We start from the raw sequence: 25,247 nt of genomic DNA, 5'->3' as shown, positions 1-25,247 counted from the left end.
ATAATCCCTTTAACATTTTTATGTTTCAATTCTTGGATAGCGAATATATCTGGGTTATGGACACGAATTAGTTTTTTTATTCGGTTAAATTTTACTTTCCCTAGTTTCCCAAGCCCACGTACATTTAAATAGATGATCTTCATATTTAAACAAAATATAAGGGGACGAGAAAACAACTTACAGAGGGGAATTAATTCCCCGGAGGAGGCGCGATCCAATCTAGGCCAATATCAATTCCGAATTCCTATAACCCCGTGCTACTATTGAAGAGAGAAGCGTCGTTGTTACCGGCCGGATTGGTGTTGCGTTTGAGCTTTGTTGTAGTTGATTTTTTTTTTGTTTGTTTTTGATTTTTGGTTTCCTTCGCAGATAATAATAATAATAATAAGAAGAATGGGAAACGGACTTTAATGATCATTAATATAATCTTTTTTAAGCGAGAATTATTATTATTATTATTATTATTATTTTATTATTATTATTATTATTATTATTATTTTATTATTATTATTATTATTATTATTATTAATTAATTAATTATTATTAATTATTATTACATTGGAGTGAATCCCGGTTACTGTAGACTCTATTATTTTATTCAAAAAGGGTAATTTCGTCATTTAACCTCTTAGATCTTTGTTGCTTGCATACTGTTTCTTCCCATTCGCCTCACCCAGAACTTTCTCGACATTTGTTTTGGGCGATTTTCTCACCTTCTCCAATTCACCATCAAATTGTTTGATTTAATTGGTACAATTTGGGAACGAAGGAGTATAGGTTAATACATCGCTGAATTAACCCCCCTAAAACCCTAACCCTCACTCTCAGTTATCGGCACTATGCTACCGAACCTACTCGCTGACGGCGACTCCGATTCAGTCGTCGGTTCCGGCGACAAAGAAATGCGAAGATTTACATCGGTTCGAGGAGCTAAAAAAACAAAGGCGTAATTGATTCAGATGATGATGATGATGATGATGAATCAATTGAAGATGAAGAAGATATTGTTATTTATTCAAGTAAGCATGATCTGAAGTTTTTTCATGCATTAATTAAGGTTAGAAATCAGGATCCTTCACTTAAGAATACTGATGCTAAGTCATTTGATTCTGATAATGATGATTATGATTATGATTATGATTATGAGGTTAGTGGTGAGAATAGTGTTAACAATAAGAAAAAGAATCATATGTATTTGAAAGACGTTAGTGGTGAGATTACTGTAACTATTCGAAAATGTTTTTTCTTTATGGTCAATTGGACCTGCTAACATAACCATTTGACAAGGACTTGCCACTAACCTCGAGGACACATGGTTATGCGTCCTTTTGTCGTCTTTTTTGTGAGCTTTTAGCAATTTTTGTGAGGTTTTAGCAACCAGACGCCTTCCATTTATCATTATTCAATTTGATATCATTTACTGTGTTGCACCTCCTGTTAAGTGAAACTACTGTATTTGTGGAATTCAACATGTTGTAGCTGCTCTTTTTTGGTATTTGCTAAATATCTATACCTTTATGTATACAAATAGTTATAGCCCACTTTGTGTTTCCTTTTTTCAGGTTTTGTTGAAAGTTATATATGAGCTTCAAATCTGTGTTGTTGTTTTCGCTTCTTCAAGCAACTGATTGTTATTGTGTTTGTATATACATGTATCTAACATCTAATTATTAATACCTTAAATTGATTGTGAAATTTGTCGATAACTACTTAAATTGTTGGTGCAAGTGTTCTCATAACTCAGTATCTCTTTTGTATTAGTTGTTGATTTTCATCATATTAGGTTATTTAACTACTTATTGTGCCAACTATCATTTGTTAGGTCTTTTTTGTTTGTTGTCAATTTATTCTATTTAATTAATTTCTGATGTATAAAATAAATGTAGGGGCTGTTTTACGTTTAGTTGTTGCTGTAGAAAAACTGATTTGTTCAGGAGCGAAGATGCTTACATTATTTATGGTATAGACTTGCAAGGGATATGGGTTATAAATATGTGTTAGGCAACTGTTTTGTGCATATATGTAATTATCATTGGTTGGGTGGGTCTTGATATATATTCATACTAATATAACTAATTTCCAGAGTTAACTCAATAATTTTGTTTTTTTGATGCAGCTCTATATAATTACAATATTTCCCCTTTGACATAGTTTTAACCATTGATTATCGCTATACCCATTGTCAACTATGCATAAGTATTGGTAGTATAAACTGATCTTTAATCACAAGATTCCATTTTGCAGCAACAATTTTTTATAATGAGGGATTGGATGCATGAAATATTAGATATATCTATACAAATTTGTGTAAACTATTCACACATTTAGAGAGTATCTTAACCAGCATCAAATTATGCAGTTGTGTGAATATATTCATGATACAGAAGATTACATCAACATCCAGGTATATGGAATTTCAAAAAGTTCGTATATTTTATCCGGTTACGTAGAATTATGATTCTAAAAGCGCTTATGTTGTTCTTATTACAGCTTGGCAATCATAGAAATTAGCGAATCATAGAAATTAGCGAATTCAGGTTCGTTATATTATATGTTTTCCTCTTTATTGACTGTTTTATTCTGTTTGAAGATCATCTCATACTGTTTTCTATTCATGATCATAGCTTGCGCTTTTTAAAAGTTCAGGAACTTTATGTACGTCGACATATGCATTGATGACTGGGATATTTCGTATGATTATACTTTTGTTGTGGTTTTGTAGTAATAGAAAGGAAGGTAGGTGGCCATATATATTAAATCCGATTCACATCCTTTTACGAGTTGTTTATAGCAGAATTTATAAGTTTTTTTTTTAGCACATATGTGGCAAACAACAATGCGATATATTGCGCATGAATGTCTTTCAAGGTGGCCGCCGCAACGCGCGGTTGGCCACGTGCTTGTTATTATTACATTTGAGAAAGAGTCACTGTAGACTCTATTTCATCATTCAAAAAGGGTATTTTTTTAGTCTATAAACCATAAGATATTTTAGTTCATTATTCTTCTAACATAACTCCCGAACCTTCCATTCTTCCTCTTCATCTTCATCACTCCAACCCTTTAACCTATCACATAGTATTTTCTCAATCTTCATTACAATCCCAAGCTTCCGCCTCCTTCCATTCACTACCACTGCCACCGCCAATTACCTTCGACACGACGCTATCTTCGCCACCGTTCGCCATCATCACCTCCTCCCACCGCCTGTTTTAATCAAACATCATCCCCAAAATTGGAATTGCCATCATCATTGTCGCCGCTGTCGCAAGCGCCGTCATCATCTCCGCCATCAATTTACCGGGTAATGCTTTACTTTTGTTACGAATTTGTACATCCTGTAAATTTTACACAAATTATAATTTTTTATTTACAAAAGTGATAGTAATTATCATTTTATTTAGGTTTTTTTGTTTTATTAATTGATAACAGTGATGATGGAGACGGTCAGACGGAGGCAACGATATTGGATTGTGTTGGTAAGTAATTTGAGCCTTTTGTTTAGATTTAATAATTGTTTAGTTATATTTTTTATTCATGAATCATGAATTGTTAAATGGTAATTTGTTTCTATATCTATGACAATGAGAATAGGAATGGGATGTGAAATATTAATTGTTTCATTGGCCAACAGGCTTTAGGGGCGGTTCTCGGCTCATTTGGATAATCGAGACAATTTACGGCTGGTCAAACTTATGTTGGATTTTCCATTTCTTCTTCAAGTGGTGGTGGACTTGCTAATCTGGCTTCCATTATTGGTGGTGATGCTACAGCAGCTACTGGTGGATTTGCCAGAGGTAATATTATTCTCTTATGGATATGTTAGAGGTGGAATTTTTAATCCATTTAGTTACAAATGTGTCAACATGATTTGTTGCATCTCAAACTGGACAAATAAAGATGTTGGCTTAAAGTTAAGTTGGTCAAACTGTCCAACATTTCAAACTAGACTTGATAATGCATTTATCATTAAAATGGTTGAATGGTATACACAATGGAGTATGAAATTGGTGCACCCTGTCGAGCCTATACACAATGGGCAGCTAAAATGGCTGTGGGTCTAGGCACCGGTGTTCCATGGGTCATTTGTAAACAAGATGATGCCTCTGAACCCATTGTAAGTGCACCATATAGTCTGTTATGCATGTCATAATGTTTATGTTGACTTTTTATTTTGACTTTTGTGTCAATTCTGACCCCATGACAGTGTTCATGCTATGTGTCCTTATTAGTGTGGTTCTTTATGCTATGCACATGTGCAGTTTGTGCTTTTTTAGCCATAATAACTTTCTCACTTTTCTCACCCAACAAAAACTTCAAACCAAAAATGTGGAACGAAGCATGTACAGGATGGTAAATTTTTCCGTCAGTGCGATACCTTTTTGGTAAATTTTAATCTGTTTTTTTCTATTAAAAGAATTGAAATGTGCAGGTTTACAAAGTTTGGAGGTGCGGTACCTTAGAGATCGCCTGAAGACTTGGCATATTCGGTGGCTAAATTTATTCAAAGTGGTGGATCATTTGTCAATTACTATATGGTAAGTTAGTAATAACAATAATAAAACAATTTGTTCTAACTAAGATTGACTTAATTGTGCATTATATTGTAACATTGCGTAAAAATTTATTCTTTTATTGTAATTGTACCATGGAGGAACGAATTTTGGGAGGACAGCAGGTGGCCCGTTCATCGCAACAAGCTATAATGCTCCGCTTGATGAATTTGGTATGTTGTTAGCATACATGCAAATATGGTTATAAGCTACTAATTTTGGTTAATAATTGTATATATTCATATTCATAAAAAGATTTAAAAGAAATGTTCTATTTGTATTGAAAACTTTGATTCTACCTAACTTACATGTGCACTGCTACTATAAATTTTCGACCAGAAATAAAAAGATATAAAATATGTGTGTATGAGGAAGGAATGTGACCTAAGAAAATACTCGGAATAAAACAAGTTTTGAAATGTAGCTTTTTATGGCCGTTGTTATGTTTATCATTAAGATTTGTATTCTTCTTAGACCCATATGCACATATCCTATAATGCTAAAAGTTTTATTCAAAATGGAGTCTTTTGAAGGTGGCCGCCGCAGCGCGCGTTGGCCACCTGCTTGTTTTATTGATAACTAAACAATAAAACAGTGTCAATAACCTACAACGAAGATAGTTACATATAACATCAACGACCCTACCAGGAGACTATAGCAGATTAGCAGTAAGAATAAAACCCGCGACAAAAACAAAATGGAGTATTATGATCACGAGCTAGCGCGAGAGTAACCTACTTTTTATAAAACTGAGTTTTTTGATATAAACAAAATACTCTGTAGTAAGTTAGAGGTTTAAATTAGGACGAAAGAGTACATATAAGTTTTATTTTATTCTATAATAATTATCAAATGTTTCATTACAGTATAATGTTTTATTAAGGTTAAAATTAAGATTGCTGTTACATTTATGGCACGTTCGAAGCCAGGACATTATTTAGAAAATCAATACATACGTAGTTGTACTTCATCTAATGGGTAAGATATTTGCTGCATTGATAACAACACTTCACGAGTGTAGCCAGGTAATTCAAATCGGTATATTTATGTTATCGACAATACTCTTTAAAAAGCGTTATTCTTTTTTAATTTATAATTCGAAGATTCGTGTGAATGAAGTTTTCGAGAGAAGTCTACATTTTAAGATTCTGATTATCTAAACAGATTTTGATATACTAGTTAAAGCACCCGTAAAATTACAGGTTTGTTAAAATAAAACATATATAGAAAATTAATAAAAGAATGAATATTAAAACATATATTGTCATTATCATTAACAAAAGGTTAGACTGCAAAAACTAACGATCTCATAGCACATGAACAACTATATAGTAAAATTATTAACACTTACTTTTAAGACATGATTCGACCTTAATCATATATTTTGGCCTTGAATCGAAGTTATGAACTATCATCAAATTCGACATCATTAATTCATCAAGAATGACCAAAAATCTAGCCCAGAAACACTCATTTTATAAGCCATAACAGGGTACCATGTTCACCAACTTTAAATCCACAAAGTACCTTTTATTGCTACTAAAGATCCATATAGAAGCAAATACAAAATATTCAACCGACATGGTAGTAAAAATATGAAAGCATCCAAACATATATAACATGAAGTTTATTTCGAGAATTTGGTCATTGTTGAGCTTGGATGCCTAGTAGACCAGTGCGCCTATTCCCCTGCACAAAACAGTGGTTATGTATATTAACCATAATACATCAATAAGAATGACCTACTAAAAGTCGAAATCACATATACATTCTAGTGTCTACAACAATGACCATCACATGTACCTCTGTGCTTAGTACCTTATGTCCAAAATGTACCTCTTACCAAAACTGGTCGAGAATCACCTGGATTTATGAGGATAATGGTGTATCCTATCGTATACACACATAAAAGGCATAATGGTTGCATAAAAGTAGCATCAGGAAGGCTGGAAACAACAGTTTTGTGGAGATTGTCCGTCCAGCGTTCTCCGCTGTACAGGCTGCTCCGTCATGCGTAAGCCCTGAAGGCCGCCTAGCGCATAAGCCCTGGCCGGAGAGCGCCGCATTTAGCATAAATTTCGGAGCACATGTAACAGAACGTATCATCATTTGACACGTGTCCCCAAACAAATCTGGTAGATCTGACACTATAAATAGACCCCTTGGGTCGTCATTTTACACAAGTTCAGATATTCTGACAACTTTGAGAGCTGAGAATTCACTTCTCTTTCTCTCTCTACCTTCTCTCACTAGAAGTCATCCGGCTAGCACTCTTACGCTCTACGGACGACAGATTGATTAAGCCACCCCACAAGTTTCTACACTTGTGTACCGGGTCTGCAGGGATTATTTCCCGAGGGTAAAAATCAATCGGCAACACTCCGCCCTCCTAAAAGCTAGATCACTTCTAGTCTCTTGTTGACATACTAAGCCTTACCTCATAATGAAATAGGTGTTAACAATGGCGCCATCCACTAATGCAAAGAACACACGAAACGGAAAAGGAACGAAAGCAGCTGAAGTTCCATTTGTACTTGAAGCAGTCAATCATCCATCAACTGACGACATGGTCACTGTTGAAGATGTACCTATTTCACCACTAGATGGTACGATTGAAGAAATAGTTGCTGAAACTACAGAGAGGCTTAAACATTTGGCAACTAATTCGGAGAAAAGGCCAGTAATCGAAGAAGTGACAGTTAAAAGTGCAGAAAGACTTCCAAATTTTGTTACTAATCCAGAGCGACGACCATTGATGCAACCACGGCGATGTCCGTCATTTATACCTTTTCGGCGGATGGCGGATGGCAAAGACAAGCAGATAATGAAAAGGCAATCTATATCAAAGTACAAGTTATCCAGGCTACTTGACAAGCTGGGCAGTCTTATTGATGATTCTGGGGATGATAATGACCCGAGTTGTGATAATAATGACTCTGATGATGAAATTGACAAAGATGAGTTCATGTCAGAAAAGCAGGCAGTGTTGCTTTTAAATGACATTCTTAAGCAGACAGCTCCAGCAAAATACAAGCAACGCTTAGCGAAGACCGCCGTCCGTGCTGTGGCTGTGGACAACTTTTTTGCCCTCATTACTGGAGAACAAGCCACCAAGCCACCAGCGATGGCAGAATCAACGCAGTGTTTCATTGATCGAATTGCTAATTATCCATTGCCCAGAAATCTTGCTATACCAGCAATTGGAGTTTATGATGGCACAACGGATCCGGAAGATTTTCTGACTATGTTTGAAGTTGTTATGAGGTTGCAGCATTGGGAGGATGAAATTGCGTGTCATATGTTTCCTATGGTACTGCAGAAAATGGCACGTGAATGGTTTGCTGGTTTGCCGCCAAGGAGTATTACCAGTTTTTTCGATTTGAGAGCAAAATTTGTGATGCAATACCAAAATCTTCGGAGCTGTACTCTGACTCATCTTGATGCACACGAGATCACAATGCATCATAATGAATCTTTGAGCAATTTTATGAAACGTTATACACTTGAAGCACAGAAGATCCCTGATTGTCCCGAATCACAGCTTGTATCTGGCTTCATTTTTTGTCTGGACCAGCGACGGTTTAGTGCACTTGTTCATGCGTTACGGTATGACTTGCCAAAAACATTGCATCAGGCGTTGGAGGTAGCACAGAGGCATGTTCGAGCTGGTGAGCGTGGGTTAAACAAGTTTGAAACTGGTGGCAGTAGCAAGCCGCACAACGGAGGACGGTATTTTGACAGAAATCAGAGAAGGAATGATAATTCAAATGGAGGATGGAGAGGAAACAATCACCCTAATGATTTCCACCACAACAGAGAGCCAATCGAAAGGCACCCGTTGATAATGGCGCTTACTAAAACGCCGAAAGAGATCCTTTTCACTGAACCAATTCGGACCACTTTCAATGCTCCAGCACCTATGGAAGAGAGGGAGGGTCCAAAGAGTGAGTTGTGGTGTGATTTCCATGAGGCTTGGGGCCATGATACGGACAATTGCAAATCTTTGATGAGAGAAATTATAGCGAAAATCAAGGCGGGAGAATTGAATCATTTGTTGCCTGGCAAACAGTACAGGAGGAATGATCCTCGCAGGAAATTTGCGTGGCAAAGGAATGATGGTAGCAGAGGACGCCGTGGAGAGAACAGAAGAGAGCAGCATGGCGGAAGAGATAATCGGAACCAACCGCAGTACGGAGAACGGATCACAGAGCGTGAGACAACTCCAGAAGTTGTAATCAGGATGGTTTGGATTAACGATGGTCATTATGAAGAAGGTGAATCATCAAACAGCAATTTGGACAGCTGGAGATATGCCCCAATTATCTTTCAGCCAATTCAGAATTGGGCGTTGTTCGTCCAACCAGTGATCATTTCAGCAGAGATAGCAAATAAGTTTGTCAATTGTATATACACAGATACAGGAAGTGAAGCTGACATCATTGTTTGAGAACTTTTCCAAAGCATGTGCAGAGCAGAGCTAGGCAAACGAGGTTGAAAGTTTCTGGACTAACAGGAGCACCGATAAATGCCATGGGGCAGATTCGTTTGGAAGTTGTTATGGGCACATTCCCATTGTTGAGAACGGAAACAATTGATTTCACAATCATAGATGGCAATTCTCGTTTTAATGTCCTTTTTGGAAGAACAGCTTTGGCTAAGTTTGGGGCAATAACATCGACGGCCCATGCAGAGGTCAGATTCCCCACTCCAAATGGAGTCGCAGCCATACATTCACAGTATGTGCAGCCAACAAGGGAAAGATCAACGTTTGCAAATGGGCCAGAAGGCAGAATGAATCAGAGAAGGCGTGATAGGTTATTCAGCGAGGAAGAAGTTCAGGAGTTTTTCATTCCGTAAGCAAGTGTGAAGGCCGGACAGCGCTGGGCGCTCGGCATATGAAGAAGCAATTTGTCAACAAGTTATCAAGAACAGTGTTTATCTTTTCAATAAAGAACAGTTTCATTTAGCATTTTAATAAAAGCAGTCTTTTACAATCGTTGTTGGCATTTGAAGAACACATTTCGAATTATAAGATGAAGCAGCGTTTATCAAACTTACTGTGAACCATTGTGGTTATTTTGCAGTGCATACATTAGCAATTGCATACATTAAACATTCATGACGTACTAATTAGGCTTGATCCACCTAAAAGTCGTCATCAATCGTTTATGTACTGCACAGTACTGAGCAATAATTTTATATTTTTCTTAAACAAAGTGCTGCCCGTGACAAATGTAAAACATTACATTTATAACCTGCCCGCAGAAGGATCGTATTTTTAAATATGGCGGAAGCTTTTGTGCCGGCCAGTAAAGGCACAAGGGATCGGCTAGAAAACGTTTAAGTTTTACTAGAACTCACCGAGGCATGATACAAAACTCAGATACTTGTCATGACAAACATTATAAAAAATTACTTCACAGAACGAAGTTATATATTTTATGTATGAAGGCAAAATAATTAGCAATTCTTCCTCATAAACTTTATGACGGAAGGCGTAAGACGGAGAGTTTATTGATTTATAGTCATTCTTCTAAAACACTTCATAATTCTTTCTCATTAATTTTATGATGGAAGGCGTAATCAGACATCGTATTCTTGATACTGCAAGGCATTTACATATGAGTTACCTTATGCACTTTTCAAAATGATTTGCTCAAATTATACACTGTACAATTGTGTATAGAAATTTTATGCTCAGGTGCATAATTGATTGGTTTTAAAGCGTTAAGCATAAAAATATTTGCAACAAGCATATAAGCACACATACTCATCACAATAAAGTCAGTATATATATATAATGTTAAAGTCAGTAAGAAGTTTATTACAAAACATTGTTTGAAATTTTTACAAAGATCAATTAAACTGCACGCCAAGCACATCTTGAGCAGAAGAGTCTTCTTTGCTGCATACTTCATCATAAACATTTATCTTCAGATTTATCAATTTGTTCTTGGCCTCATCAACTTTTTCTTGAGTACCAGGAGGCATAAGTTTGGCAATGGCAGCAGAAGGAGTTTGGTTGGGAGCAAGGCGTTTGAACAGCTTGCCGGTCACATCAGCAATAGCATGGGCGCAGGCAGCATCAACATAATCATTGTAGGGATTCCCTACAAGACTGGATCCAAGCACCTTAGCTATCAGACCTGGCACACCTTTCTTAAGCTCAGCAAAATTGCCCTCGCCTTTCTCCGCCCTCCGGAGTAGCTCAGCAGACTTCTCTCTCTTCACTCAGCTGTTTCTCCAGCTCACCCACTTTCACCTGCTCAGCATCCTTTTCCCCTTGCAGAACAGCAGCAACATCTTGAGCACTTTTTAACTCAACTTCTTTAGCCTTTATTATTTTCTGCGCATCATTTAAGGCACGCTCAGCATCAGCAGCTCTTTTACGAGCATTTGCAATTTCAGTTATGTCTTTACGAGCAAAGGCAAGAATAGACTCTTGATGTTCCTGCAGTTGCAGCACAGAGTCAAGGTGGTTGGTTAGCAGTACATGAGCTGCCATAGTTGATTCCCTGAGTTGATGAGAACGGAGAGCAGAGAATTGGGGTTTCAGCTCGGGGATAACACAACCCTGTACATCAATAAAATTTTATGAGTTATTTCAAACAGCTCACATCAATAAATTACAAGCATATATATGCAGAGGGTCTTATCGTTCATACCTGAATAAGAGTTGCAAATTCTTTATCTTTAGTGGCGGGGTTTGCAATGATGGCTTGCAAAGCCCTCACATGAGCAGGAAGAGTTGGCTCTTGAACATTGGAGGAGGTGACAGCAGGATTAGTGATATTAGGAAGAGGAGAATCATAAGCAGAGTTGCCTTCAGGCCTATCTTCATGAAATTCAGATTCATCGAAGGGGGCAAAGTTTGGGCGAGTTTAAACGAAGGGTACGAAATAATACTTTTTACAACTGGAGGTGCGTGGATGATCTCAGCCGTAACAAGACAATCATAACAATGTCAGTAAAATTCGTCTGCATTTAATGCCTAAAATGTTTTCCCCGATGCAAGTGGGCAATGAACAGACTGGTTTGGCATGCGTTATCAAAAGTTTAACAACTTAATCATTTTTCAAATGCTTAAGTCCTTAAACTGGGGGGACTTAATGGTGTATCATATCGTATACACACATAAAAGGCATAATGGTTGCATAAAAGTAGCATCCCTCACATGAGCAGGAAGAGTTGGCTCTTGAACATTGGAGGAGGTGACAGCAGGATTAGTGATATTAGGAAGAGGAGAATCATAAGCAGAGTTGCCTTCAGGCCTATCTTCATGAAATTCAGATTCATCGAAGGGGGCAAAGTTTGGGCGAGTTTAAACGAAGGGTACGAAATAATACTTTTTACAACTGGAGGTGCGTTGATGATCTCAGCCGTAACAAGACAATCATAACAATGTCAGTAAAATTCATCTGCATTTAATGCCTAAAATGTTTTCCCCGATGCAAGTGGGCAATGAACAGACTGGTTTGGCATGCGTTATCAAAAGTTTAACAACTTAATCATTTTTCAAATGCTTAAGTCCTTAAACTGGGGGGACTTAATGGTGTATCCTATCGTATACACACATAAAAGGCATAATGGTTGCATAAAAGTAGCATCAGGAAGGCTGGAAACAACAGTTTTGTGGAGATTGTCCGTCCAGCGTTCTCCGCTGTACAGGCTGCTCCGTCATGCGTAAGCCCTGAAGGCCGCCTAGCGCATAAGCCCTGGCCGGAGAGCGCCGCATTTAGCATAAATTTCGGAGCACATGTAACAGAACGTATCATCATTTGACACGTGTCCCCAAACAAATCTGGTAGATCTGACACTATAAATAGACCCCTTGGGTCGTCATTTTACACAAGTTCAGATATTCTGACAACTTTGAGAGCTGAGACTTCACTTCTCTTTCTCTCTCTACCTTCTCTCACTAGAAGTCATCCGGCTAGCACTCTTACGCTCTACGGACGACAGATTGATTAAGCCACCCCACAAGTTTCTACACTTGTGTACCGGGTCTGCAGGGATTATTTCCCGAGGGTAAAAATCAATCGGCAATACTCCGCCTTTCTAAAAGCTAGATCACTTCTAGTCTCTTGTTGACATACTAAGCCTTACCTCATAAGGAAATAGGTGTTAACAGATGACAAATAGTCCTACTTCAATGGCTTAAGAGGGCAAATGCTTATTCTTAACAACTTTGACCAAGAAATGCTTTAACGCGAATGCTCTTCATGTTCAATGAGGCATTAAATTGATGTCTGACCCAATTACTCCACTTTCAACTTTGACTCTGCAAAATCACTCCTACCCTATTTAACTACCATACCAATATAACTAACAATAACCGATTCCACACAATCCTTTACCATCAACATGCCATTATTAACTTTTAAAAACGCATTAAAAAAAAAAGTACAAAATAACAACCCCTTGTGGACAAAAAATATGCCTTGCCAAAACTAATGACTTCTAAGGGTCAACAACTTCAATACCCTACAAAGAAACATTAGTTTTTTGCCAAATTAAAATGAGAACTGAACTTAAAGTATCAGACAAAAATGAACTGTAACATAAGAATCAGAAGATAAAAATCGAAATTAATACCTCTTCACTTAGACCTAAGAACATAAAAATGTAACATAGATTAGTAGTAATAAGCAGACTCGTATAAATTGTGTAATAATTATATAAGCAAAATTAAATTTAGTAAGAAAAAAGTTGCAAACCTGCATTAGTTCTTGAGATGGCACAGACCTGTTGATTTTACCCATGATTATAGGCCTTGGAGGAGCTGCAATGAGTTAACAAAAAAACAACAATAAAAAACGACTTGAATTTTGGTACTATGTACCAAAACTCAATTTGAGATGTACAAACATTCAAATTTCCAAGTGATTGAACTATTAAAAAAACTCTCTGCCTCAAACTTGTATCATATTTGTAATTTACACTTAAATCAAAACAGACATTACACATCTTCAAGCTAAAAAACACAAAAAATCAGAAACATTAACGAAACAGGTGTTCGTGCTTTAATATCTTTTTAAAGCATCTACCCCTAAATGTTGGATTACGTCTTCTAATGCAAACTTGTATACTAAAAGAGGGTTTCTATCAATTGTTAAACAATAAATTTTGTTGTTAAATGATTAACCAGTAAATTAAGATATGCTTCAACATAATTTTATCCAAATCAAAACAAAGTAACAACCGTTATCAAATATTAAATCACATATGATACTCTCAGTCGGTATGCATCTATGAACCCAAAGTTCAATGTAAGTAAAGACACTTATATATTTTCATATAGATAGTCGATAGAGATGAATCCAAGATAATTATAAGTGTTGAAACAAATTACCTACCACAACAAATATTAATCAAGAGAAACAAAACATATATCAATAACGTTCTACCTTTATTAGTTTTTTTTTCTCTTGAGCATTTTATCGAACAGTTCGTGTCTTCATCATCAGCAAAAAACTGCAGAGAATCAAACGAAATAATAAATAATGGTGTATCCTATTGTATACACGCATAAAGGCATAATATTCGCATGAAATTGACATCAGGAACACCAAGAATAACAGTTTTGGGAAACTTTCCGTCAAGCGTTCTCCGCCGTTCAGGCTGCTTCCGTCATGCATAAGCCCTGAAGACCGCCTAGTGCTTAAGCCCTGACCGGAGAACGTCACATCCAGCGCAATTTCGGATCACAAATAACAGAGCATATCATCATTTGACACGTGTCCCCGAACAATCCGGTGGATCTATCACTATAAATAGACCCCTTGAGTCGTCATTTTACACATTCAGACATTCTGACAACTTGTAAGCAGAGATTTCACCTTTCTCTCTCACATTACGTTCTCTCACTAGAAGTCATCCAGCTAGTAGCTCAGCGCTCAACGGACAAAAGATTGATTAAGCCACCCCACAAGTTTATATACTTGTGAACCGGGTCTGCAGGGATTATTTCCCGAGGGTAAACATCAATCAGCAACACTCCCCCACTTTTAGCTAGATACTTCTAGTATTGTGCTAACACACTAAACCTTACCTCATAAGAAAATAGGTGTTAACAATGGCGCCATCCACTAATGTTAAGAACACGCGGAACTAAAAAGGAACAAAAACAACTGAGGCCCCATCCACGGGTGTGCTCGAAAAATCCAACAATCCATGAATTGACAACGTGAAAATCTATCCGTTAATGCCTGAGGGGGATGTACTTATTCAGCCAACGGAGGATACAATTGAAGAAACAGTTGCTGAAACTGCAGAAAGGCTTAAACGTTTGGCAACTAATTCAGAGAAAAGGCCAGTAATCGAAGAAACAACAACCAAAAGTGCAAAAAGGCTTCAAAATCTTGTTACCAATCCAGAGAGGCGACCATTGATGCAACCACGGCGATGTCCATCATTTATACCTTTTCGACGGATGGCGGATGGTAAAGACAAGCAAATCATGAAGAATCAATCTATATCAAAGTACAAGTTATCCAGACTACTTGACAAGTTGGGCAGTCTTATTGATGATTCTGAGGATGATAATAACTTGAGCTATAGTAATAATGATTCTGATGATGAGATTGATGAGAAAGATGAGTTCGTGTCTGAGAAGCAGGCAGTATTGCTTTTAAATGACATCCTTAAGCAGACAGCTCCGGCAAAGTATAAGCAACGCTTAGCGCAGCCCGCTGTCCGTGCTGTGGCTGTGGATAATTTTTTCGGTTTAATCACTGGAGAACAAGCTACAAAACCACCAGCTATGGCAGAGTCCACTCAATGCTTCATTGATCGAATTGCTAACTATCCATTGCCCAGGAATCTTGGCATACCGGCAATTGAAGTTTATGATGGTACTACAGATCCTGAAGATTTTCTTACTATGTTTGAAGGTGCAACGAGGTTGCAGCATTGGGATGACGAGGTAGCTTGTCATATGTTTCCAATGGTGTTGCAGAAAATGGCAAGGGAATGGTTTGCTAGCTTACCGTCAAGGAGTATTACAAGTTATTTGGATCTTCGTGCGAAGTTTGTTATGCAATATCAAAATCTTCGTAGCTGCACCTTGACACATCTTGATGCACATGAGATAACGATGCATCATAATGAGTCCTTGAGTAATTTCATGAAGAGATATACGCTTGAAGCACAAAAGATACCTGATTGCCCAGAGTCACAGCTAGTATCTGGCTTTATTTTTTGCTTGGATCAGCGAAGGTTTAGTACACTTGTTCATACGTTAAGGTATGACCTGCCAAAAACTCTGCATCAGGCATTGGAAGTTGCACAAAAGCATGTCCGAGCCGGCGAGCGAGGACCAAGCAAATTTGATGGTAGCAGCAGTAGTGCCAAACCGCATAACGGAGGACGGTACTTTGATCGAAACCAGAGGAGAAATGACAATTCCAATGGCGGATGGAGAGGCAACAATCATCCCAACGATTTTCACCATAACAGAAGGCCCTTAGAGAGGCATCCGTTGATAATGGCATTAACCAAGACTCCTAAGGAGATTCTTTTCACTGAACCCATCCGGACTGCTTTCAATCCTCCAGCACCTATGGAGAAAAGAGATGGTCCAAGGAGTGAGCTATGGTGTGACTTTCCTGAGGCATGGGGTCATAACACAGATAATTGCAAATCTTTGATGAGAGAAATCATTGCAAAGATCAAGGCATGAGAGTTAAATCACTTGCTGCCAGGCAAACAATACAGGAGAAATGATCCTCGCAAGAAATTTGCATGGCAGAAAAATGATGGTGGAAGAGGTCGTCGGGGTGAGAACAGAAGAAGGGAAGAGCATGGCGGAAGAGATAACAAAAATCAGTATGGAGACCGGATAGCGGAGCGTGAACCAACTCCAGATGTGGTAATTAAGATGGTGTGGTTTAATGACAGTTGTTATGAAGACGGTGAGCAATCAAACAACAATATAGACAGCTGGAGACATGCTCCAGTCATCTTTCAACCAATTCAAAATTGGACTTTATCCGTCCAGCCAGTGGTCATATCAGCAGAAATTGCTAATAAGTTCATCAGCCGTATCTACACAGATACAGGCAGTGAGGCTGACATCATTTATTGGCATTGTTTGAGAACTTTCCCAAGGCACGTGCAGGATAGAGCTAGGCGGACAAGTCTGAAGGTTTCAGGATTGACAGGTACACAACAGTGAACGCCATGGGGCGAATTCGTTTGGAGGTTGTCATGGGAACATACCCATTGCTAAGGACTGAAACAATTGATTTCACTATTTTGGAAGGCACTTCTCGATTTAATGTCCTTTTTGGAAGGACAGCATTAGCTCAATTTGGAGCAATTACATCCACCGCTCATGCAGAGATCAGATTTCTAACTCCTAACGGAGTAGCTGCCATACATTCACAGTATGTGGCACCAACTAGGGAACGATCCACATTTGCAAATTTGCCAAAGGACGGAGCAAATCGGGGAAGGCGTAATCGATTGTTCAGAAATGATGAAGTTCGGGAGTTTTTTATACCATGATCAAGTGTTCAGGCCAGACAGCGCTAGGCGCTTGGCGTATGAAGAACAAATTTCAGCATTTTATGAAGAGCAAAGTTTATCATTTTACTTTACGATATTGTAGTTATGCTGCAATGCCTATGTTTACAACGGCATACATCAAACTGTCATAATGTACTAATTAGGCCTGATCCACCTAAATTCATCATGATTTGTTTATGTATTGCTCACTATCAGTTAATAAAATTTTATCTTTTTCTTATGCAAAGTGCTGCCTGTGACAAATGTAAAACATTGCATTTATATGCTGCCCACAGAAGGAGAGTATTTTTATACCTCCGATGGCGGATGCTCTTGTGCCGGCCAGAAAAAGGCATAAGGGATCGGCTAGGAAACATTAAAGTTTTACTAGAATGCACCGAGGCAAAATGAAAAACTAGATACTTGTCATGACAAGCATTATAAAAACTTACTTCACATAACGAATGAAGTTCTTACAATATATGAAGGCCAAAATATTTCACAACCCTTCCTCATAAACTTTATGACGGAAGGCGTATGGCGGAAAGGTTATTCATTCATAACCAATCTTCACATATACTTTATAATTATTCCTCATTAATTTCATGACAGAAAACGTATAAGTGGACTTTAATGTCCTGCAAATTATTTGAAATCATGATATTTGCAAAGTAAAATTTCAATATTTGATATGTTATTAATTTGGCAGAAGTTAACAATGTAAGGCATATTCAAACACTTTTCAATATGGTTTATTAAGTTATGCAGCACACAATTATACATAGAAAATTTATTATATGCTTCGTGCATAACAGATTTATTTAAGCAAGAAACATCAACGTAATTGGAATAAGCATAAAGAAAAGCATAATCATAAAAGTAGACTGTATTTATAACATAAAAGCAGTTAGGTTTATTACAGACATTGTTCAAGAATTGTTACAGTATTCATGTAAAATTCACATCAAGGACATCTTTGGCGGATGATTCTTCCCTACTGCACACATCATTAAACACATCAATCTTGAGGTTTGTCAGTTTGTCCTTTGTCTCATTGACTCTCTCCAGAGTTTCAGGACGCATCAGATTAGCAATGGCAGGTGAAAGAGACTGGTTAGGGTCAAGGCGTCTGGTTACCTTGTCGGTAACATCAGAAATAGAATGGGCGATAACAGCATCAACATAGTCATTATAAGGAGTCCCAACAAGATGGGATCCAAGAACCTTAGCTATCAACCCTGGTATACCCTTCTTCAACTCAGCAAAGTTACCCTCACCAGCCTCCGCCCTGCGGAGAAGTTCAGCAGACTTTTCCTTTTCCGCATTCAGCTGATTCTTCAGATCACTAACCTTCAATCGCTCATCCTCAACCTTCTTCCTTTCAGCCTCCACCACTCTGTCCTTCTCTTCTTGCAGAGTAACAACAGCATCTTGAGCACTTTTCAACTCAACTTCTCTAGCCTTTAACGCTTCTTGCGTGCTGGTCAAGGCACGTTCAGCCTCAATAGCTCTTTTGCGAGCATTTGCACCTTCAGCAATTTCAGTACGGGCTAATGCAAGAATAGACTCTTGATGCTGCTACAATTGAAGAGCATTCCTTAGATGATTCATGAACAACATAGCAGTTGCAGCAGTTGACTGCCTAAGTTGTTCAGAACGGAGAGCGGCAAAGTGGGGATTTAGCTCAGGGATAGCACAACCCTGTGAAAGAAGAATGTTATGATCAAAATCAGAAAATCACATAAATAAATTGTTAGCACAAGTTGTTTTATCATTGTTACCTGAAGAATAGTCAAAAGATCATTGCACTTAGTGGCAGGGTTATCAATAAATGCCTGCAGTGCGCCCAAATGAGCAGGAATTGGTGGTACAGGAATATTTGATGATGTGACAGCAGGGATAGTGGTACTGGGAGGAGGAGAATGATAAGAAGAGTTGCCTTCCGGCCTCAGCTCTTGAAATTCAGCTTCATCAAATGGGGTGAAATTCCAGTCAGGAGTCTTCAAAATTTCGTCCTCTTAACTTTCGAGGTTCTCCGCCATCCTCTGCTCACCACCTTCAGCAGCCTTTCCTTGGCTATCATCAGAATCTGCTAAAACCACTAACATAAATAAATTAGCAAATATAACAGTTATGAGCAAAGATATATGCAATATCAAGAAAGGGCGATGTTGGCATACTTCTTCTCGTTTTAGCTTAGGGCTTCCCTCAGCACTTTTTGCTCTCTTAGAACCTATACTCTTCTTGCGAGTCTTTTTGGTTGCAGGAGGACTAGGAAGCGTTTCACCAGTAATGTCAACCGAGCCTGTTGTTTCCTGCTCGGTAGTGGTGTCCTCCGCCGTCCGTTCAGTGTCGGACTCGGACTCGGACTCGCTATCTGAGCTACTACCGCTGCCTTCCCCTTCCTTTTCAACATTAGCAGCAGCAGCAGCCTTAGCTTCAGCATCAACCCTTTCTGCCTCTAGCTCAGCAGGGGTTTTGTCACGAGCAGTGATCTCCACGTCATCCTCAAAATCGAGGGATAAGATAGCAGAACGAACAAGCATCTCGGTATTTTCTGCAAAAATTAAACAAAGGCAAAAACAGCAATATAAGCAAAAATGACATACAAAAATAGAAATATATATATATATTAGGATGATCATATCACATCCTATCCTGGTTTTTCTGGCGAAGTACTAGCACAGAAGTACTTGGCCATTCTTGGCTCACTTTACACAGAACCAGAATACCCTTATATTTCTTATATGATCTGGGCGGAAGGCGAAGAGCTTTAATATTATTCACTATTTGCTTCTCCGCGGCGGTTACCTTAACGGCCTTTCCCACACCAGCATCTATAGGCTTCCATTTCCGGACAACGGAATACTTCTCCGGAATAACTCCTTCATCAACAAAGAAAAATGGACTCTTCCAGTCCTTCAAGTTTGAAACTTTATTTTTCACAACAAAATATGTATTTCGTTTATTGTCAATGGTAAGCCAGCAATGGTTAATCATTCGAATTCTAAAAAGAGAGATAAAAACTTTAAGGTGAGGCTTAATATTGCTGGCATTGCAATACATTTCAAAAAGGATGATTTTTTGAAGACTGTGGGGATGGATTTGGCTCAAGCAGGCTCTATAGTATCTAAGGATACAGAGAAGAAATTTAGTAAGAGGAACACGGAGGTTGTCATGAGTAAGTTGTAAAGCATACAAAGTAATTTTTTCGGAAGGAGGCTTGTTGGCCCTTTGATTGCTAGTAGGAAGTGTAGGATTGTATTGGTTTAGATGATGAAAAACGATCTTCAAGCCGTCAAAATGGCTCTCCAATAATGATGATGCTATCGTGCTAACCTCAGGAAGGATGGTAGTTTCTGAAGAAGACAGCTCCACGTTCTCTTGGCCAGTACTCGACAAAGAAGTCATGGTAATAATATGAACAGTAAAAGTGAAAAATAAATAACAGCGAGGTAAAGTGCAACTGACCTTGAAAGATGAAAAACCTTAAAAAAGTTGAAAGTAAAAGCTTGAAGAAGGCGATGAAGATTTGGGCAGAAATGTGCTTTTTAGATCTTGAGCAAAAGTAAAAAAGTGAAGGTAAAAGGTTATGACGGTTTATATAGAGATTCATCAAGGTATTTTTCATGGACACGATCGTGACACATGTATGGGCAAGTTTAAAAGTGGGGTATGACGAAACGCTTTTTACAGCTGGTGGCGCGTGCAGAATCTTAACCATTTAAAGGTAATCATTACAATGTCAGTAAAATTCGTCTGTCATCATTATCAATAATGTTTTCCCCGATGCAAATGGTAAATGTGAAGACTTGTTTGGCATGCGTTAGCAGAAGTTTAACAACTTAATCCTTTTTCAAATGCTTAAGTCATTAAACTGGGAGGACTTAATGGTGTATCCTATTGTATACATGCATAAAGGCATAATATTCGCATGAAATTGGCATCAGGAACACTAAGAATAACAGTTTTGGAATATTTTCCGTCAAGCGTTCTCTGCCGTTCAGGCTGCTTCCGTCATGCATAAGCCCTGAAGGCCGCCTAGCGCTTAAGCCCTGACCGGAGAACGTCACATCCAGCGCATATTTTGGATCACAAATAACAGAACGTATCATCATTTGACACGTGTCCTCAAACAATCTGGTGAATCTATCACTATAAATAGACCCCTTGGGTCGTCATTTTACACATTCAGACATTCTGACAACTTGTGAGCAGAGATTTCACCTCTCTCTCACATAGTACTTTCTCTCACTAAAAGTCATCCAGCTAGTAGCTCAGCGCTGACAAAAGATTGATTAAGCCACCCCACAAGTTTATATACTTGTGAACCGGGTCTGCAGGGATTATTTCCCGGTGATAAACATCAATCGACAACACTCCCTCACTTTTAGCTAGATACTTCTAGTATTGTGCTAACACACTAAACCTTACCTCGTAAGGAAATAGGGTTAACAATAAACCTTTAAAAAAAATCGAACATGAACCCTAAGGTAACAAAGAAGAAGAGTTAAAATTATAATATATAAGATAAAACAATGAGCATATCTAACCTTAATTCCATCAAACGGTCGTACACTTGAATCCAACAATCCATGAAGGAGAGCGGAACGCTTCTTCCTTTTTTGCTTTATTGTTGTGGCGTGCATCAAATCAATAAAAAAGGTTTTCATTGAAAGATCGGTTTATAATCAGAGATAAAATAGAAGATGGGAGGATTTTTTTGTTTGAATAATTTTGAATTTTTTTAGAAAATAGAAAAGCACATTGAAAAGAGGAGGCGTGCAGAGAGTATCAGTCCCAAATTTTCAATGGTCTAGATTTATCCCAGTTTCTTTAACTGGAGTATGAGAGCATTTCTTTACCACACCGGTGTTTTTGGGCTCTCCGTATTCTTTTCTTCTGCTTATACTCCGTATTTTTTATTTTTTTACTTCTTGAATTATTTTTAATTAATATTAATATTAATATTATTATTTCATTTATTTTTATTTCATGGATGATGTCATTAGTTAGTTTAATTACGTGCCAGCTGTCCCACTAATTCTATTTAAGGCTTGGTTAATGTTAGTCCATGACATCATCTAAATAGAGAAATATAAGAATAGATATGTTTCAACTTTCATATATTTGTGAGTAACTTTTATTATGCTAAAAAAATACGATAAGTCATATAAAAACGAACACGTTTTAAAAAATCTAAACATCAATAACCATGAGATACAAAAGTGGGATACGGAAAAAGACTCGTAACTAGAAACCTAATTAGAACAAACAAGAAAAAACTATCAATAACCGAGTCTCGCCCGACATACCAAGCAAACCAAAGAAAACAAACCAAGCTAATAAGGAAACAACCACAATCCACTAGAACATATCCCAAATAAAAGACACCAACCATGTAAATCAAAGAACACACAGAAGGAAAAAAAAAAAAAAAAGGAAAAATAACAATCTATGGCGCAACCTTTTTTAAATTACCATTGACAGTATCTAGTCCAATCTTCTTTCCCGCCCGGCTCTCGAACTTAAAACAAAGGACGTTAGAGGATACATAAACCAAATCTTCATCATAGTTAAAGCCTAGTATTTTTTCCAATGAATCATTCACTTTCATTTCACAATATTTATAAAGTACAATGAACATCCTAAACCCTAATGGACCGAGTCCATTTGTACAATGAGTTGGGCTAATCTAATTAAGTTACAAATGCTATATGAGCTATACAAAATATATACAGTCTAATACACCCCTCGCAGTTTGAATGGGAGATAGATTACGAACGTTCAAACTGAACTTGAAATCATTAAACAGCTGTGTTTGTGATGACCCGGAAATTTTCGATCAAATTTAAACTTTAATCTTTATATGGTTCCGACACGATAAGCAAAGTCTGTTATGTTGAAGTCTTAATAAGTTTTGAACTGTTTCATATATTCATTTGACCTTTGACTGTGCCCGATGATTCACGAATAATTGTTGTAAATAAATATGTATACATATATATATATATATATATATATATATAAATATATGTATATATAAAATAATTCAAAATTATAAAATATAATTTTAACATCATAATTTAATATTTAAAATAGGATACAAAGTGTAAATTAAAATGAAATTTATATATAAATATATATGTATGATCTCTAGTTATGTATATTGTAATACATATAAGATTTTTTTTTTTTTAAATAATAAAGCATCAATAAAAGTTACTATATAATATATGATTATTAAATATTACATAACTAATAGTATATTATTAACAAATAAAAATATAGATGTTATAATAAGATTATTATCACTTTCATCATTCTTATTAATACTAATATTAACATTAAAAATTAACATTAGTATTAGTTATAATATTATAGATGAGATATAGACATGAAATTTGACACATGTAACTTGTTACATATTGTTACTGGTAATATCATTAGATATTATTATTACATTTATCCTTAATAATTATTATTATTATCATATTTATAATAATTATTATTATTATTATTATTATTATTATTATTATTATTATTATTATTATTATTATTATTATTAATATCTTTAGTATTATAAACTTTATTATTATTATGATTATTTAATATTGATATATTCTTCAATATTACTAGTATTATTATTTATATCATTAATATTAATGTAGTTATTATTATTGGGTATTGTTTCCAATATTATTAAGAATTATCACTATTATTATCACTATTATTATAGTTATTAGAAAATAATACAATTTATTATATTTATCATTAATAGTACTATTAAAGTCATTTTTTATATTAATATAAATTCTATTATTAATATTATTAAATTTTAAATAATCATAATTATTAATGCAAAGGGACGATTACAGAATCAAAAGTGGTTTTACATCTCAATCCCACTGTTTTCGATTTTGTTTTTGGTCTCCAATCAGTTACACATCATAATCGCTCGTACAAATTATTGGAGAAATTGTAGTCAGCTTTAATTTTTTTATATTTTTTTTTACTCTTGATATAATCGGCTGTCAAACAATTGGCCATATAATAACACAAATTACACACTTATGTGGACTAAGTCTTTCGTTTACAAATTGTCACTACCTTTTAACAATTAAAAATCCCTGCATCGATTGAAGATTAAACAGAAAGAGGGAAGAACACAAGTCGTTCTCTGTTTTTGATTCACTTTTACATTAGCTTCAATTCGAATTCCATTTCAAACTGTGTAAATGCAGAGTTATTAGGAATATTTTACTCAATCGATCTGCAAATTTTCAAGTCTCAAAACGCGAAACCGAATTTCAATTTTGAAGTCAAAGTTTCTATTTTAAAAGTCAAACAATTTGTTCATCAAGAAATTTGAGTTTGTTTCAATGATTCAGATTAAATTGAATGCCCAGAAAGTTTATAGGGACGTTTTACTATCATTTTCATGTTATAAACTTTATCTAAAACGATCTAAAATTCGGAATTTGAATTTGAATTATTATATATATTTTTTTATTCTTTCGAACCTGTTCCAGCTATGTTGTGTTCATAATATTTTTTTTTATTCTGTTAATATAAATTCGCAACATACAAATTATTATTAGTTAAGATTTAAAACTAAAACAAACAATTAGTTGATGTGGAAGTGACTGGTAATCGACGGGAAGGCTAGAGGAGGAAGAAGACCATTTTTTTTACACGGATTATATTTATTTAAAAGCGAATTAATTCAGAAAATCAACCACAGAGCAGTGGTTAGAGGGAGTGTCGGTTTAACGATAGGTCGGGAGTTCAAGTCCGGGCATTGACAATTTTTTTAAGATTGTTTCCTTGAAGGTAGTTATAATTATTATTATTATTATTTTTGTTATTATCATTATTATTATCATTATTATTATCAATATTATTATTATTGTTAGTATTATTATTGTTATTGTTAAAGATTATTAGTGTTACTAGTACAAGTATTAAAATTATTATTATTATTATTACTAAATAAGTATTAGTTATCATTTAATGTTATTATCATAATTACCATTACAAATATGACTAATATTATTATTAATGTTGTACTAATATTATTATCGAAATAATCTTATCATTTTTATTATTATTATTTATTATTATTAATATGATTACGATTAAGAGTATTGTTATTCGTTAATATTAATATTATTAATATTGTTATCT

The 25,247-nt window shown here is 36.2% G+C and overlaps 1 protein-coding gene and 1 long non-coding RNA gene across 15 annotated transcripts; one reads left to right on the top strand and one right to left on the bottom strand.

Annotated features, from left to right (window-relative positions):
* The first annotated feature begins 679 nt into the window (after nucleotides 1–679).
* LOC139897349 (uncharacterized) lies at nucleotides 680–4,896 on the top strand. Of its 7 annotated transcripts, none has more exons than XR_011776537.1 (8): nucleotides 680–1,019; nucleotides 2,360–2,404; nucleotides 2,491–2,537; nucleotides 2,625–3,304; nucleotides 3,433–3,479; nucleotides 3,635–3,797; nucleotides 4,433–4,538; nucleotides 4,655–4,896. It is a non-coding gene; the product is annotated as an uncharacterized lncRNA (long non-coding RNA). The 7 variants fall into 7 exon arrangements; XR_011776534.1 differs by having other exon boundaries at nucleotides 680–1,057; nucleotides 2,245–2,404; XR_011776535.1 differs by having other exon boundaries at nucleotides 2,491–3,304.
* Nucleotides 4,897–5,925: 1,029 nt separating this feature from the next.
* Nucleotides 5,926–21,937, bottom strand: LOC139902792 (uncharacterized). 8 transcript variants are annotated; one of them, XM_071885411.1, is made up of 5 exons: nucleotides 21,614–21,935; nucleotides 13,961–14,027; nucleotides 13,271–13,335; nucleotides 13,149–13,162; nucleotides 5,926–6,242 (listed from the first exon to the last, which is right to left on the bottom strand). In XM_071885411.1, exons 1-4 carry the CDS (start codon nucleotides 21,731–21,733, stop codon nucleotides 13,157–13,159), a joined length of 258 nt encoding a protein of 85 aa, XP_071741512.1. In that variant the 5' UTR covers nucleotides 21,734–21,935; the 3' UTR covers nucleotides 5,926–6,242; nucleotides 13,149–13,156. The 8 variants fall into 8 exon arrangements, 6 of the variants coding, with proteins under 6 accessions (XP_071741512.1, XP_071741509.1, XP_071741511.1 ...); XM_071885410.1 differs by lacking the exon at nucleotides 5,926–6,242 and adding an exon at nucleotides 12,588–13,037; XM_071885408.1 differs by lacking the exon at nucleotides 13,149–13,162 and having other exon boundaries at nucleotides 21,614–21,931.
* Nucleotides 21,938–25,247: the final 3,310 nt, after the last annotated feature.

The sequence above is a fragment of the Rutidosis leptorrhynchoides genome, chromosome 3, assembly GCF_046630445.1.
Source record: "Rutidosis leptorrhynchoides isolate AG116_Rl617_1_P2 chromosome 3, CSIRO_AGI_Rlap_v1, whole genome shotgun sequence".
NCBI lineage: Eukaryota > Viridiplantae > Streptophyta > Magnoliopsida > Asterales > Asteraceae > Rutidosis > Rutidosis leptorrhynchoides.
The sequence above is the reverse complement of the archived record's forward strand: the minus strand, read 5'-3'. Positions and strand labels throughout refer to the sequence as shown.